General features: G+C 37.0%; 1 protein-coding gene across 2 annotated transcripts in view; it reads right to left on the reverse strand.

The window, feature by feature from the left end:
- LTBP1 (latent transforming growth factor beta binding protein 1) overlaps positions 1–18,385 on the reverse strand; it is a 224,820-nt gene that overhangs the window by 122,386 nt on the left and 84,049 nt on the right. For both annotated transcript variants that reach the window (XM_026695526.2, XM_026695525.2), the window contains exons 6-7: positions 5,561–5,785; positions 3,903–4,186 (exon numbers count right to left, since the gene is read on the reverse strand). In XM_026695526.2, the coding sequence (XP_026551311.2) occupies positions 3,903–4,186; positions 5,561–5,785 (509 nt within the window). The remainder of the gene's footprint in view (positions 1–3,902; positions 4,187–5,560; positions 5,786–18,385) is intronic.

An 18,385-nucleotide genomic window follows, 5' to 3' on the forward strand; every position in this document is an offset into this window, starting at 1 on the left:
TGCAAGTATCCGAAAGGATTTAATGGCTATTGGAAATTTATAAGGATTTGGCAAAAAAAAAAAAAAAAAGGAAGGCAGAAGATGATCTTTAAGTGGGAACTACTCCACAGAAAGAATATTTATTTAAAGTATTATTTTGTTCAGACTTTGCAGAGTTAGCTCTTCAGTTAAGAAATTGACTGCCTTCTGATTTTAGGTGCTAAGCAAATTACGAGTGATTGTTTATGCTTGATATTTATTGCTATTGATATTTTATGTCCATATTCCAAAACAACTTGACTGGCTCTAGGTATTGTTTTTTTTTTAAATTATTATTATTAAATAAATATTCTCAGCAGATACTCTGTTTCAACAACAAAATGACTTGAAACAACCTCACTCTCTATGAGAGTACTTGAATACATCACTCAGTGTTTAATTTTTAGTCAACTCTATGCAGTTAAGGTTTCACATCCATCATTATTATCTTGCAAACTTACTATATAATAAACAAAGTATTTTTTTAGATATGAGTGCCTTAAAAGAAGGATGCAGACCACTGGATCTTTAAGGGATGTGTCTGCCGCATTACTTCAAAAAAACTGTTAACCCAGAACAGGGGTAGGGAAACTTGGCTCTTCTATCACTTATGGACTTCAACTCCCAGAATTCCTGAGTGAGCCATAAAAGGCTCCCCATCCCTGCCCTACTGGTTTTTCAGTTGTGGGTGAAATCAATTTTTGTCTTGAATGGGACTGTTTAATATACAAATTAATATACAAATGTAGGACATATATACTTTATATGTCCTACATTTGTATATTAAACAGTCCCATTCAAGACAAAAATTGATTTCACCCACAACTGAAAAACCAGTAGGCCAGAGATGGGGAACCTTTTATGGCTCACTCAGGAATTATGGGAGTTGAATTCCATAAGTGATAGAAGAGCTAAATTTCCCTACCCCTGGCCCAGAACAAAAGTTAAATTACTTTGAATTAACATATCTTTAAGCTTAATCTGGCTTCTCCATTGATTTTGCTTGTCAGAAGGTCGCAAAAGGGGATCACATGATCTTGGGACACAGCAACCGATATAAAAATGAACCAGTTACCAAACATCTGAATCTTGATTACATGATCATGGGGATTCTAGAAAGGTCGTAACTGTGAAAAACAGTCATAAATTACATTTTCAATGCAGTTGTAACTTTGAATAGTCACAAAAATGAACTGCTGTAAATCAAGGACTACCACATATATACATTCACACACACACACATAATTTGTGTTCTATTGACACATTAAAATTACAATATAACAAATGATTTAAGATTTTTTGGAGAACCAAATTCAAGGCTTTTGAGAGCTTCAGATTGTATACTGTGGGAGAGAGGGGAGAAAAATGATTTGCATGGAACTTTAACTCCATTTTCAATATTGTGACAATGTATTAACAGAATAACAGATTGGAAGAGACCTTGGAGGTCTTCTTGGAGTCTATACCATCTCAGGCAAATGGTTGTCTAATCTCTTCAGGATCAATTACCATGTGCATAGGATGGAGGAAGGGAAAGTATGAAGTTTCCCAAATACTTTGATTTTTTTTATATGAAAGTGACATTGTATTATTGGCAATTTAACATTTATCTGTATAGCCTAGAACAGTGATGGCTAACCTTTTTGGGCTAATTGCGCATGTGCTTGTGCGCTCGCATGCCATCACCCCAATAAGTGTGACCCCCCCATGCCCCCTGCGCATGTGCACACCCCCCCCACATGCAGTAGACCTTTTCTGGGCAAGGGCTCACGTGCTGGAAGTAATGGCTTTATGTGCCACTTCTGGCACACGTGCCATAGGTTTGCCACCATGCAGGAGTGGGATTCAAATTTTTAACAACTGGTTACGTGGGCGTGGCTTAGGTGGTGGGCGTGGCTTTGGTGGTCATGTGACTGGGTGGACATGGCTTAGTGGTCATGTTATTGACTGGGTGTGGCCAACTCAATATCACTCACATCGAGGCATGCATCTCCTCACCTGGCCTCTCATGACTGTGGGGATATTGCAGCAGTCGTAAGTGTGAAAAACAGTTCATAAGTCACTTTTTTCAGTGCCATTGTAACTTTGAATGGTCACTCCACACAAGCAAACTACCAGCAAAGGAGGAAAAAAAAAAACTCCAGAGAAGTTCCTGAGACAGGAAGTCTAGTCCTGCCAAGAATGTAAAAAGGGTTAACAAAGAGGCAGTTTCTGTAAGCAACTCCAGAATGTTTCCTTCCTGCCTTCCTTACAGGATTAGACCAGTAATTTCTTCTAACAACCCATTTTCCGAACTGCTTAGAATGTTAACAACTGGTTCTAGTGGATAGGTGCAAACTGGTAGAATCCCACCCCTACCACCATGGGCCTAGAACAAAAAGTAACTTTGGGAATAGTTTTAAAAATCTTCTACCTATAGAAAACAAACATATAAAATTAATTTTCAAATTAAGTAAATGATAGTGAACACTCAGATTTTAGGTCTACCAACCATTCGCTTTTTGGAAATAACATTAATAGGCTACCTGGAAATAATAAAATTAAAAAATTAAAACTGAGTTTTCCCCCCACCTCCATCTTCATAATCTCTCCTAGTTTTCCCTATTGTAGCCTCTTTATTCTTTGCCACTTTTTTTGGTACTTTCACAGAGCCAATATTGTGTTCTCATTTTGTTCCAGACGTATTCCATAATCATGAAAATGGCAACTGGACTGTAGAATTATGGCAGGGATTAGTCTGGGACTTTCCAGTAAATCCTAGGCTGTTTCCCAGTTCAAACATCTCTCTTTCTTCCTCTCTCTTTTGAATAAATTGTCATTTCTGGACAGTTATTTCTTTAGTTTACAATCTCCAACTGCAATGTTTAAGGTTTAGTATCTTCAGCATTATAATAAATTTCAGTTTAAAACGATGATCTATGTGATTTATAGTGGTTCACAAATCTGTTAGTAATAAGATCATATAAGTCACAAAAATCTAACTTTAAAGATACCCCATGAATAACTAAGAACTAAAAAAAATGTTATTTGGCTACCAAAGTTCAAAATTAGTAATAGTGTTCATGAATGTTCTATCTAAAATGAAGTCTAAGAATTAAAAGTTGGTATGCAAATATACTTTCAATGTCTAGGCTTTGAAGGGAGAAGGAAAAGTCTATGTTTTATATAATACTCAAACATACATAAAACCTGAAAACATTTCAACAAAATGTTCAAACAAATATTACTAAATTGAACTAATCTGTTACATTGCTAACATATAAATTAACAGCTTAATCTGGAAGCACAATGTTTTAAATCCACAAAGTATTTAGACTTATGGCATCTGTAAGCAAATGTGAAGAAATGTAGCTTTGTAAAATATAGCACTTACATTGGAAGGTAAATATGTGGAGGTTATTTAGAAACAACTTATTTTCATTTAAAAGACATAGAATGGAAACTTTTGATAGCTGCCTTATATTATGCTTTGAAACCCTGAAGAATAATAAAGTGCAAAATGCAATACCTTTTTCAAAATGCAGTACCTTTTTCATTCCTCAAAAACATTATTTTTGTCCCAGAGGTGGTATTCAACAGGTTCTCACCAGTTCTGGAGAACCGGTAGCGGAAATTTTGAGTAGTTTGGAGAACTAGCAAATACCACCTTTGACTGGAGATTTTACAGTACCTTTCCCCTGCCATATCCACCAAGCCATGCCCACAGAACCGGTAGTAAAAAAAAAAATTGAATTCCACCGCTATTTTGTCCTAAATTTTAACTCTTATTAACAGATTTGTAAACTCATTTGTATAGCATAACGTCTAATACCTGGAGCAAAATAGGTTTTTTTTGTTTATTAGAAATGCATAGTTACTTTTTAAAGGCATTTTTAAAAAATTACCTGGGTCCCAACTGTCTCCTGGAAACATCGTCCAAGCTGTGTTTTAGCAGAAACAGGAAAAGTATGAGTGATAGGCTGCTGATGAATGTAGGTTGAATGAATTTTCTGGGTCTTCTGAAATGGTAGGCTTTGGTAAGGACTCTGGGAATGTCCGGATGTGGGCGGCTTTGGTTTTGGTTTTTGACCTGCTGATGTGCTGTCAATCCTTGAAACTTGATGAAACTGCACAGAAGCTTCAGGTGGATGTTTAACATGGATATTTACAAAGTTAGGAGGAATTTTCACTGCAAAAGTAAGAAATCAAGCATTAAAAATCTCCAAACAAGAGAAGACATTGCTCATTTTGGAAATTATGTATTGATTTTCATAGCAGCATTTGAAACATCTTAAATTTTGCCAAAGACTGCTGGATTATAAGAAATACCGGGCAATAAGTTAGAAGCACACACACATATGCAATCTTTCTCTTCCCTAAGAAGGAAAGTTCCTCATGATTTTGAATCCAAGATTATGATTAAGTTCACCCAAACATACAAGAATGATTAACCAATTTTAAAACCAGTCTTATTCTTATATAAATATTGGTTTGGGTACACTTAGACATAAGCCCTAGCTTAGATGACATGTGAACTGTGTACACTGTGAGAGAAGAAAAGATGTACAAAATTATTGGGAATTGTAGCTTATTAAGTCCCTTTTTTGGCATAAGATGACCTGTGGATATGGTTATTAAATTCTGGATCAAAATACCATTTAATATAGACAACATTGAGTTACACTGGAAAAAATATTTTAAAAAGTTAACAACTGGTTCGCTAATTATTTTTGAAATACTCAAGATTTTCTTGTGTATAAAACACTCTAACATACAGCAAAGGTTTGAACTAGTAATTCAACTCTAAGGATAGAATTAAATGTTTGCAATGTCTATCTGAGAAAAATTGTTCTATCTCCCTCCAAAAAACCCCTTTCCCAGACATTTTAAGAAATTTAAGAACAGTTTGACATTTTTTAGGAGAACGATTGAAAAACTCCTTCTTGAAGAAGGTGGGCACCTTAGAAATATGAAATAGAAAAAGAAATCTGTCAAGAAAAAAGCCAGTGTCTATATCTTGAAATCTAATGTGAAAAGTAAATCCGTGACTTTGAAATATATTGATGAAGTTGCAGGCTTTGATCAATTGAAATGTCCAAGTGAAAAGGCTGAACACATGATTTCTTTCTAATTAAAATAAACAGAGGAGATACAGACTGAATGCATGAAAACCACAAGTTCAGAAATTAATGGCACGCACTTCTCAATTGTTGTCTGACAACTTAGATTTGAAAAAGGTAAGGAATACCCAACAAGCATGGAAAGAAAAATCATTTTCATTTGAAAATTGTACCTTTTAACTTCACAAAGAAGATAAAAATCCTTTTCAGTTAATTTTTCACTAACGATTTTTTTTATAATTAATGATTATAAATGCAAGAATGCAATGAATGCTAGAAAGCACATTGTGTCATTCCAGTAGGCTTTGAATGTCAGTTCACAGCTCTGTGAGGAGACATTACCAAAGTCTCTGACAGCTTGGCAGGTATAATTATAAAGTCTCACTGTAGCCAACATAGAGCACTAGCCAGAGAAAAGAGATCGGGGGGGAAAAAAAGTTTACCTTTGGCTCCTTGCTGCCCTGGCACAGTCAGTGGTAAAGTATGTGTGGAATGGATGACATGAGATCCCGCAGTTTTGCTTACTTGTTGAGAATTATGATAAAGTTGCGAAGTACTTCCACTCTGCACAGGGATCTGGCAGAGTTTACCAGTGTAATTAGGAGGACATTGGCACTTGTCTCTTGAGCTGCACTGCCCACCATTCATGCAAGGAAGGTGGCAAATAACTGAAGGGGGAAAAAAAATTCCAGAGAGACTAGTATTAACTTTTTTTCCAGAAGCACTGTTAATATCATTACCCTTATTCTTTCTAATGGCAAACAGACTTCTTATGATCTTTAATGTTGCCACAGGGTTTTTATTCAGATGCAAATCAATGGAACATTTCCAGTTATAACCAAGCTTAGGTTCAACCTAACGATAAATATGCAATATCCCATTTGAATACAGTGGCATGAAGCAGTGCAAGACTAAGGTTTGCTAAGGTATAACTGTGATCTAGGCAAGAAAACTGAAATGAGACATTATAATTAGACACGTACACTTTTATTTTGGAACAGGGAATCTCACACTTCTCAAAAAGCCCTGCTGGTGCAGTGGTTAGAATGCAGGAATGCAGGCAAACTCTGCCCACTGCCTGGAGGTAGATCCGGGTGGGGCTCAAACTTGACTCAGACTTCCATCCTTCTGTAAAATAAGGACCTAGATTGCTGGCGGCAATATGCTGGCATTCTATACTGCCCAGAAAGTGCTATCAATCACTACTGAGTGGGATATAAATCTAAGTGCCATTGCTATTGTTATTATAATTAACCAACTAAAACTTCCCCAAATTGTCAATCCTGTAGTGGGAATCATGTTAGGATTCTCCAATTCACACACACACACACACATAGATATGAGCACCTTATACCTTGCCAGTTCAATATGGCAAACAGATATAAATACAACATAATACTGAACATTACAAACAATCAAATACCTAAAATACTGTTATTAAAAAGATGATTTCTCCCCAGATAACATAGCAAGGCGATTTGGATATGATTTGGGATTCAGTCAATTTCATAAGAGACAGAATCCAACTCCGAGAATCTGAGTAACTAGAATAGTCTTTTCAGTCACCCTGCAAAGGTTGCCTTGAACACTCCACACCCAGGAGAGATCAAATTACCTGAAACAGAGTCATCAACTGGCTAGATTCAACTGCAAATTTACTAAGAGATAGGTTGTAACATTTGGGGTAAACTCTTGCTTTAAATCTCTGCCCAAGTACAAAGCAAACAAGATAGCCAAAATGGTTACTCTTCTATGCGGCTGATTATGAAGTCAGTGATGTGTTCAGTGGGGGACAGAACAGGTTGGTGATCCTATTGCAGAACCAATTTGCCCCCTGCAATAATTATCCAATGTTGGTGCCATATTAAACCGCACACTTGGTACTTTTTGCATTATCATTAAAGTTATTGAAATGAACTCTTGAATTTGTAGCCCATAAAAATGGGAACAAAACTGATTATATCAGTACAAATAACCCTTGAAGTACTTTGGTTTCAATAAAAGCAACAACAACCCTACTTTTGTTTCTCATAGTTTTTAGCCAGTATTTTATTCGATGATGGTTAACCTACATACTTGGAAGATAGAAAATAGAAAAATAAGCAGCGAAGATTTTGGTTTGCCAAAGACCATCTGTTCTTTGCATGCAAAGTATTTCACAATTGTTGATAGAATGGGCCAGGTGGCTACGTTCTGCAAGATAGTCTCAGAGATCGCCCCAGGGTAGGAAGAAAAAGTATCCATGCCCTTGATGGAAGGATTTTTCATCTCAGCCCAGAGGAACTGCTTTGCCATCTTATAACATATGATGACTATGGAGATGAGCCAAGGAGAACGCTATAGGGAAATTCAAAAATCCTGCTAAGGATTAACTGGACAAATGAGCAGACAGTGATACTTCATGAACAATGTCATCCTATACAAATTAAAGCGGAAGATCCATGGAAGTCCAGACTCAGACTAAGGGTATCAACTTGCAGATCAGAGGAAAACTGGAATGACAACATCTGTTGTAACCTCTTAAGTCCAAAATGCCAGATCAATGTGCAACATAACCTGATGCTAATACAAAGAAGGAAAATGAACAATCTAACATAGCAACAAAGATCAGTTGCCAATTTTATGGTATCAGAAGCAAGAAGCTTAAGTAAATAAACAAATAAAATAAAAGATTCAAAACTCAAAACAACAGGTGTAAGAGAACCATTAACAGTCCTCAATACAGACTAAAAATCTTAATTAGTACATTAGTATATACTGCATTGGTATATTCATATATTATCAGAATATTAAGTATTTAAAAATGTAGCTAATGGGGAGGAAAAGAGGAGGGCTATTCCATACATGAAGGGTGAAAAGTATAATTGCTTTGATGGCTGATAATAATGGAAAGACTAAACCAGCAAAACTGTTATTGGGCTGAAGAAGCTGTTTTCCTGAGAAATAAAAGCATGTCCATCTTCCCAGTTCATATTATAGTACAACCTTTCCATTTCTTTGCACTGAGAACTTTTTAAGTTCTAGATGACTAGTTACAATATATATTTAAGTTTGTGTCAAAGACTTTATTGGAACAACTACAAGTTGAAGCTGATACAATTACCACAGGATTGTATGGAAATAGTTGTTGGAATCTGATAATTTGTGTTTCCTCTTGCATTTACAGAAGCAGAACGTAGAGTATAGGAAAACTTCCTTTTATATCACCATGAATGTGGAGTCAAGTACAGTTAGTCTATTTACAAAAAATAATATGCTTGGAGAAATACTAAAGTATTATGCCTGCATCCTCATTTAAAGACTCCATAATCCCTTGTGGGGGTGGAGTCTGGACAACTGGATGGAGAATGAATAAAACATTATGCCTACATGCCGGGGAGAATGCACTACTATGCTTTTACATGCACAAAAAGTCATGGTATCCTTGTAGGAAGAATCTTTTATGTAATCCTGGAGATATATTGATCAATACTGATAATACTGACTTAGATGAAATACAGTAAATGTATTTGAATAAGGCAGTTTCTCTGGGGTAAAGGGGGTTGCAATTTGAATTCTTGATGGAACTTAATTTGACGCCAATACTTTATTTCAAAATCAGCAGTATTATAGAAAACATTTACACCAAGATCAAATCAATCTCCCAGATTGGGTTCAGCCACAAACCCACTCCAACAAGATAACAATGGTTCTTGGACCAATGCCACAAAGATCTTACTGTAGTTTAATTCAAAGCCACTCTATAAGAGATCAGTTATCTCTTCCATTAAGAGCAATCAACTAAGTACTATCAACCATAAATTAAAAACTCTCCGGAATTGGAAGTGAAACAAGAGGAGAAGAAGAGGACATCAGACAGAAGTGGTGAGTCTCTCTTCATGACTCTGCTCCTTGTTCCATCAACCCTACCACAAATTATCTTATGAACTCTAGTTGTGCAGTAGTTAGAATGCAGCATTGCAGGCTAACTCTGCCCACAGCCTCTAGCTCAATCCTGATAGGGCTCAAGGTTGACTCAGCCTTCCATTCTTCCAAGGTTGGTAAAATGAGGGCCATGATTGTTGGGGGCAATAGGCTGACATTGTAAACTGTTCAGAGAGTGCTGTAAAGCACTCTGAAGTGGTATATAAGTCTTAGTGCTATTGCTATATCTGAGATAACACAATCCTAAACAGAAAAGAGGCTGCATTAAAAAAAACCCCGTTGAAAAATGCTAAGCAGGAATCTACTTAGCTTTCGCTTGTCTTGAAGGTGTACTGAGATTGCAACCTTTAATCACATTGTACCTGATATAACTGGAGGTATGAAAGGCATAAGCACAATAGAGCTCATAAAAATACTAAAAGAAGTAAAACATCCTTTAAGCTAGCTGGAGAAATAACCCTATAAAGAATGTTCCTTGAACTTTTACTAGAATAGATTTTTTGAAAGTATGAAAGACCTGGTCCCATCCTTTGAAGCCCAAAGTGATTGCTTACCTGGAAACTTTACAACAAAAGAGCTAAGATCAGTGCAGTAACCAATGCATAAGTATAAGCAATTAATCTAGTGTATATTATCACTTCATTCAAATGAGACCAAGACAGATATTAAATATCCTGTGAAACTGAAAGTTGTTGTTATTACATATATAAAGTTACAGTATGTCATCCTTAGTGCTCTCTGAACTTTTTTTGCCTGCAGATGTTTCATTATTATATGTTTAGATAACATCACCAGTACACTATGAATTGAACATTGTAGGAGCAAACAACCAAGCCCCGAGAGCGCACCAAGGACTCCCCAGTTTAACCCTGTGCTACATATATTCTCTTCTATTGAAATATTAAATAAAATATTGAATTGAAAAGAGGAAAAACTCCACAAAAAAAAGGTCATCAGCTTCTCTAGCAATAGCTCTATATTCAGAGAATATGGCTGGCAATGACCTCTATCACTTATCCTGAAAAGGAAAGTTATTTGATATCTTATGGATAAAATCCTACACAGAAACTTGAATCTATCTGGCAATAAAATACAAACTCTAATTTAATAATAAACAAGATAAGTCTCCATCCTTTAAGGGCATTTAGCATCTGTTTCCTGAAATGAATGCTTCAATCAACCTAATCTACTTAATTTGTCATCTCCAGGCCCTGAACAGAATCTGTGGTATTATTACAGAGAAGATCAAGAGCACAATATTATGACCGCACTAATGTCACAGATTAAACTCAGAAAAGAATGCATGTATTTTCTGTTGAAACAAGAATTCCAATTGAAATGCAGTTCAGTACACTTGTAAAAAAAAAAACTACAGTGAAATTCCCATGCTACTTGCAAGACAGACTAGCTGCCATTATGAGACAAATCAAATGTGAATTTTTCTTCCTATCTTGGATTCTATGTGTCTAGAATTAATCTTGCTTCTTTCCCAGCATCTTCACAACTTTTCATAATCTCATCTGGCATAACAGTTCCTAACACATTCTAAACATCATGGGATACATTTCTTAACCATGGCAGCTTTAAGATAGCTGGGCTTTAACTGAGTCATCATACTATACAGGGCTTTAATCTGGGCCTGGAAGTATACTGACAGGTAGTCCAGCAACCTCTAAATTAGGATAATCTTACAATTAAGACATTCAGTAGCAAAATGTTTTCCATCAATCATCACTTACCTACACAATAGAACGTTCTTTTTACTGTTTTTCTATGGAACAATTATGATCATATTTTAAAAGATGGTGAAGGAATGGAAAAGACACAGATCAGTGTCCAAAGGCTGATTCTAAACTTCCAAAGCAAGTTACATATAAATTTATGGCAGTAAATATTAATTTCTTAATGAGCCAGAGTATTACCCTAATAGAAAGTCTACTGTTAACTCAGTTTGTAGCCATTGAGCATTATTAGAATTCTTATTGTGTCAATTTGTTGTTTTAACTTAAAAGAGACAACATGTTTCAAACGTAGTTTCCCTAACCCTCCATTGTGCTAAACACTGTTTGCCTTACTTTCTTATGTATTCTCAATTTTAATTAATTAAAATACTTAGCCTACACAGTTGTCAATCAATCAGATTAAAGCTGGAAGGGACCTTGGAAGTCTTCTAGTCCAGCTCCTTGCTCTAGTCCAGCTCCTTGCCCTTTCAGACAAAGGGCTGTCCAGTCTCTTCTTAAAAACCTCCAGTGATGGAGCACCCACAATGACTGAAGGCAAGCTATTCCACTGGTTAATTGTTCCCACTGTGAGGAAGTTTCTCCTTTAATTCCAGATTGATTCTTTCCTTGATTAGTTTCCATCCATTGTTTCTTGTGTTGCCTTCTGGCTTTTTAGAAAATAAGTTGACCCCTTGTCCGCGTATAAGGCCTCTGTATCTGTCATCTATGTATCTAAGCATGTACCAAGATGCATAAATCCCCATATCAATCAGTTGCTCTGTCAGCAGCAGCTTCTGCATATGCCAGAAGCTTTTCGGCTTTTGTCTCAATGAAGTGAGGATCATGTGATCCAAAAAAACAGGGTCAGTTCTAGCGAAGTATTCTGATTAGAGGTTAACGTGTGGTGATAGCATGCAGCTTTGTGGTATGCTCTCTTCTCATTTGTTCCCCAAACAAACTCAAGTTATTGGCTCCTGAATGGAATCCACTCATCTCCTCAAAGGCTCTCATGAAGCCACCCACAACGTTCATCACTGGAATAGAATGCCATGTGGTAAGTCATCATTACTGTAAGTCAAGTATTAGTAAGAAACAGCCACCTGTGGCTAAGAGGAATTTTAATTATCAGTGATACTGTAGAAAGCACAGAAGTTAAACCCTAAAAGACCTCATGCTCTGAATACTCTTTCTGCTCAATGAAACATTTTATGAAATTCAAAAACTTTCACAACTTTTATCATTTAATCCAATGAAAGGTTTTTCGCTTCATTTGTTTCTGTGGGGTCAAGCAAATTATTAAAATGTTACAAGCAATTATGTTAAGCAATTATGTGGGTTGGCCTAAACAATGAAGTGGATGAATCATTCTTAATCCTTGAATGAGAAAAAGAGAAACAATATTAATAATCAGTCAACCCTCTTATTTAAAAAAAGGGGCATGTAATCATATTGGTACATGGGAGGGGGAATCTGAAGCAGAATTAGGGTAATTTTTTTTGAGGTTCAGAAAAAGGTATTACCCTAATTTTGCAGGAGTTCCCAATGAAGGAGATATTTAGATTGTTCAGCCTATATTGTAGACCATATCACAAGAGGTTCAATTAGGATTATACCGTAGTTGCTGACACCTTGCAAACTTCTTTATTGTTCTCGATTTTTACAACCTTCCCATATACAAGTCTCTCCAACCACTTTTTCTCCTGAGACGCTTCTCTATAGAGTGTGAGTTCCCAGGGATCTTGTATTCCATAGCATGCACTCAGGCCATAGACCCCTTCCCTACTCACCTGCACTTGCCCCAAGCGGCAGCTCTCTTCCCAATCCACATTCACTCTTGAGGCAACACAGCACCATTCCTCCTAGCCTACACACATTTACGCCTCACAGCAGCAGCTGCTTCCCAGCCTGCGTGCATTGTACCCCTTCACTCCATAGCAGTTGCCCCAAACCCTGCCTGCCTGCTTGTGAGTCACCCAGGACTTTCAATTTCCGGCTAGCTTCCCCAATGACTTTGATTGTGGGACAAGTTAGTTAAAACAGTAAGTGCTTTCCCAGCATCATAAACTTCTCAAGACAGCTGGCCTTCACCTAATGTGATCAAACTATAATCTGAGCCTGGTCATTTGTGTCTCAGTGAGAAGACTGACTGATTTGTTCAATGATATGTTTTCTGGATTATCATGATATTTTCCATACTTTGGTCTTCTTCAATACCAAATGTAAAAAATCATTAATGCTCTTTCTATCCTGCTTTTTCAAAATCCAACTTTCACTTCCACAGGGTATCACATGAAGGACCATTGACTGCACATTCCTAAAGCGCAAAAGCTATCTACACCTTCAATATCTTCATCTTCAGTTCTAAGGCTAATCATTGTGTATTTGGTCATCTTGTTTTTTTAATGTTGAATTCTATTTTTTCACTGTGCTGCTTCACTTTAATTACTAGAGCTCTCAATATGCATTTTCAGTTATCAGAGTATCACCTGCATAATACAGATGACCAAATTTTTTTCTTCCAATTGTAAAACCACCCTAATCTTTTCCAGTCCAGGTTTTCTCATTATTTAATCAATGTGGGTTGATTAAATAAAGAGAGAATATGTTTTTCCAACCTTTGCCAACCTGGAACCAATCTATTTTACCATGTCCTGTAACTTTCCTATTTGGTAAAGACCAGTGCTGATTTAACTTTTGCAACTGTTTTTTTTTTTTAAATAAGGAATATTTTTAACTAGATTGGATGTTGGCATCTCCACTGTACAGAATGCCCACATACTTTTTCCATCTTTCTTTGATCTTTCTATTTGTTACTATTTGACCACTGATATCCTTTAAAACATCATTTGTTGGAACCTTCAAAACTCCTTCAGAATTCAGAGAACTTTTTGGAAGACTTTCCTTGTTTTTCCATGTCTGTTTCCATCTTTGCTATCTTTATAGATGTCTCTGTACAACTGCTTCTTGCCTTTTCTAATACCTTTCTGAAATTCTTATGTTGTTTCTTCCTTTGAAAGCTTATGAAAAGCTACTTACAAAAGCTGATTTAATAGCAATAAACAATGTTAAGGGATAAATTCACAATGAGGAGATTAAGAAAATTATTATCAACTGTAATTTTGTTAGGGACAAATTCCTAACACAAAAACATGGAAAACATCAATGAGTGGAAGTTACTTTCCCTATAGCAATGCCTTTGTTGAAAGATATATTATAGTAATAACATGTTTCTTGTGGATAGTTCAGTGGGAACGCCTCAGTTTTAAAGGATGCATCCAGGAGTAATATTTCCTCATCCACGCTATTTGCACAACTGCCTAGTTGTCATCTTACTGGCAAGTAGGTTTTACAATCAAGCCTGTAAAAATAGACAGAAACTCAACCCATTATGTGGCAAGGAAACAGTAACTATCTAAAATATTTCAACGAAGTTGTCTTCCAACATGAGGTTGTACAAATTTTCTAGAGTATTAAGATTAGACATAGAAGTCTTGCTCAAGTTAGAGGATCTGATCTCATATCTACGTTATAGGTTGTATAGCTCTCAGGTTGCTAGATACAAACAGCAAAGCCCTTTCTCTGTCCTTAATTTTTTTTTTCTTCTATTCTGGGATACATGTACGACTCTTTCCTTATGTATTTTTAAAGAAGCTTTAAAGACATGACTATTCCATTTCGTTTCAAGTATATACTATTTTTATTAGGACAAGTCAGTGTTAATCACTGAAATAATGTTCTTGCATTTTTTTGTAAGTGAAATTCATTGAATCAGGTTTGACTACATGGAAACATCAGTTTTATTCTTTTGGTAACTGAACAGAAAGTATGGTGCTCTTCCAGGAATTTTTTTCAACTTCCTGATCTATTCTATAGCTCTAAGATTCCCTGGTAATCCCCATCCAAATACTAATCAAATTTAACATCTGCTTAGGTTTTCACACCAGATAGGGCATCCAGGTGCTGCCAAATAGAAATCCAGTGTTGGATTATTGAAAAATATTAAGCTACTTGATAGCTAGAAGTTTCTGGAAATTCATTCTTCTGGTAACTAGCATGGAATAAAAATTTGACAAAAATAAAATGTGACAGGATATAGAGAAGTTCCAAATCTTTTAACCAAATAAGGCAAATTATGAATTAGGAAATTCTGAATTTGATATATACACTGCTCAAAAAAATAAAGGGAACACTTAAACAACACAATGTAACTCCAAGTCAATCACACTTCTGTGAAATCAAACTGTCCACTTAGGTAGCAACACTGATTGACAATCAATTTCACATGCTGTTGTGCAAATGGAATAGACAACAGGTAGAAAGCATAGGCAGTTAGCAAGACATCCCCAATAAAGGAGTGGTTCTGCAGGTGGTGACCACAGACCACTTCTCAGTTCCTATGTTTTCTGGCTGATAGTTTGGTCACTTTTGAATGCTGGCAGTGCTTTCACTCTAGTGGTAGCATGAGACAGAGTCTACAACACACACAAGTGGCTCAGGTAGTGCAGCTCATCCAGGATGGCACATCAATGCGAGCTGTGGCAAGAAGGTTTGCTGTGTCTGTCAGCGTAGTGTCCAGAGCATGGAGGCACTACCAGGAGACAGACTAGTACATCAGGAGACGTGGAAAAGGCCGCAGAGAGCAACAGCCCAGCTTCAGGACCACTACCTCTGCCTTTGTACAAGAAGGGACAGAAGGAGCACTGCCAAAGCCCTGCAAAATGACCCCCAGAGGGCCACAAATGTGCATGTGGCTGCTCAAACAGTCAGAAACAGACTCCATGAGGGTGGTATGAGGGCCTGACATCCACAGGTGGGGGTTGGGCTTACAGCCCAACACTGTGCAGGACGTTTGGCATTTGCCAGAGAACACCAAGATTGGCAAATTCGCCACTGGCACCTGTGCTCTTCACAGATGAAAGCAGGTTCACACTGAGCACATGTGACAGACGTGACAGGGTCTGGAGACGCCGTGGAGAACGTTCTACTGCCTGCAACATCCTCCAGCACGACCGGTTTGGCAGTGGGTCAGTAATGGTGTGGGGTGGCATTTCTTTAGGGGGCTGCACAACCCTCCATGTGCTCGCCAGAGGTAGCCTGATTGCCATTAGGTACCGAGATGAGGTCCTCAGACCCCTTGTGACACCATATTGTGGTGCGGTTGGCCCTGGGTTCCTCCTAATGCAAGACAATGCTAGACCTCATATGGATGGAGTGTGTCAGCAGTTCCTGCAAGACGAAGGCATTGATGCTATGGACTGACCCACCCGTCCCCAAGACCTGAATCCAATTGAGCACATGTGGGACATCATGTCTCGCTCCATCCACCAACGCCACATTGCACCACAGACTGTCCAGGAGTTGGGGGGTGCTTTAGTCCAGGTGTGGGACGAGATCCATCAGGAGACCATCCGCCACCTCATTAGGAGCATGCCCAGGTGTTGTAGGGAGGTCATACAGGCACGTGGAGGCCACACTACTGAGCCTCATTTTGACTTGTTTTAAGGACATTACATCAAACTTGGATCAGCCTGTAGTGTTTTTTCCACTTTAATTTTGAGTGTAACTTCAAATCCAGACCTCCATGGGTTGCTAACTTTGATTTCCATTGATAATTTTTGTGTGATTTTGTTGTCAGCACATTCAACTATGTAATGAACAAAGTATTTAATAAGAATATTTCATTCATTCAGATCTAGGATGTCTTATTTTTGTGCTTCCTTTATTTTTTTGAGCAGTGTAGGTGAAGATGACATAAAATTTTAACATATGCACCATACAAGTATAAAAGACTTGAACCAAATTCTGAGCCACTTATTCTGATAAGTTCTTGTTGCTTGATTTTCTATGTCAATTTCTCAGTCACAAGGATACCTTTATATACCTATATACCTATATGCAGATATAGTACAATAATACTTGTGAATCAAGTTGCTGTTTGATAAAAAATGAGGATGATTTACTATAATCTTGATTTCTTTTAGTAATGGCAGACACAATGCAAGCCAAATTTTGTCAGATTTCAATCTATTTTAAATATCTGTACTGAAGTGGGGGGGGGGGGATGACCGAGAAAATCTGGGAAATTGTTGTTTGTCAACAAACATTTACAGAGGGTACACCCAATTTTCAATTGCCAATTTAGTAATAAAATGTAGCCGGTTTGTCTAAACATGAAGTCAACCCTTTTAGCACCCAGTCTTAGAACTTGGATTCTAATTCAATGTAACATTGTCTGAATAAATTATATTACCATTAAGACACAATTGAATGTTCTATTAAAGCCTAAAATGTTTAAAGAATCAAAAAATATTACATTTTTTAAAATATCAAGAGACAGAGAGAGACAGAAACAAACAGGCAAACAGACAAAGCAAAAAAGATATATACATGAATGTGAAACATTAATTTTTGAATCCATTTATTATGCTTGATGTTCTAAGTGCCAGGGAATGAAACTTACCTTATTCCTCTTTAAGGTCGATAGGAAATAGTCTAAATAAAGTTTCTGTATATCAAAACATTTTGAAAGCTCAGTTCAATCCCCAGTATCTCCAAATAAAAGGATCTTGTAGCAACTCATAAGGCTACCTTCTAAGGCCCTACAGAATTATTTCTTAAACTTGACAAGTTTAAGATGTGTGGACTTCAGATCCCAGAATTCTCTGGCTAGCATGGAATTCTGAGAGTTGAAATACATATATTTTAAAGTTGTCAAGGTTTAGAAAGGCTACCCTGGAGAGTCACAACAAACCAAACTCTAAGTAAGGCTATTTCATCGTATTTTACTCAACATGGCCATGAAGATCTCAGTTCTTTATCCTCCTTTTCAAAAAATCACTGAATGACACAGCAGAACTGGGGCATATCTGCTCTGAAGGATAAATTCATTCCATCATATAGTACTAGATAACTGAGTATCACTGGGAAAGAGAAAAATGTTTTAAATTTTTCTGCTTTGCTTTTGGCAGTATAACTGGTCTTATTGCAACACAAGGGGCAAGATGCACAAAGAAAAAAATATATTATAAGAACACTAAGCACAAAGTGACTGGCACAAGTTGCCAAACATTTTTAAAGCTTTGTTCCACTTCTGTCCAAATACTTCCGCAAGCTGACTATGCCTTTCCTTAAACTGCTTTCCCTGGCACTGGATCCTTTTATGTCTTTAGGTCTCTTGCCTGTCCAGCCCTCAATGCTATTTAAGGTATATATTTCTCCAAGATACTGACATATTACCGACAAATAAACTGTTCCTCAAATATCAGTTTTAAGTTGCCCCTTTAATTTTTCACGATTCCATTTAAAATTTGGAAAAATATAATGAGGTGAGAGAACATGAAGAGAAATGAGGGGAGAAGTATCGTTCGGCATTCTATTTTCACGAAACAAAATTGGTGCTCATTTTCTTTCTTCTGATGAGCCATGGTGGCACAGTGGTTAGAGTGGCACAGTGGTTCAAATGCAGTACTTGAAGGCTACTTTTGCTGACTGCCAGCTCACTACAATTTGGCAGTTCAAATCCCACCAGGCTCAAAGTTGACTCAACCTTTTATAATAGATTACTCCCTGGAGAATTTGACCTATTCATTATGTTGACTTGTTATAATCTAAACACTGCTCCAT

This window comes from Pseudonaja textilis, chromosome 1 (assembly GCF_049901715.1).
Source record: "Pseudonaja textilis isolate UNSWEBS1 chromosome 1, rPseTex1.2, whole genome shotgun sequence".
Taxonomy (NCBI): domain Eukaryota; kingdom Metazoa; phylum Chordata; class Lepidosauria; order Squamata; family Elapidae; genus Pseudonaja; species Pseudonaja textilis.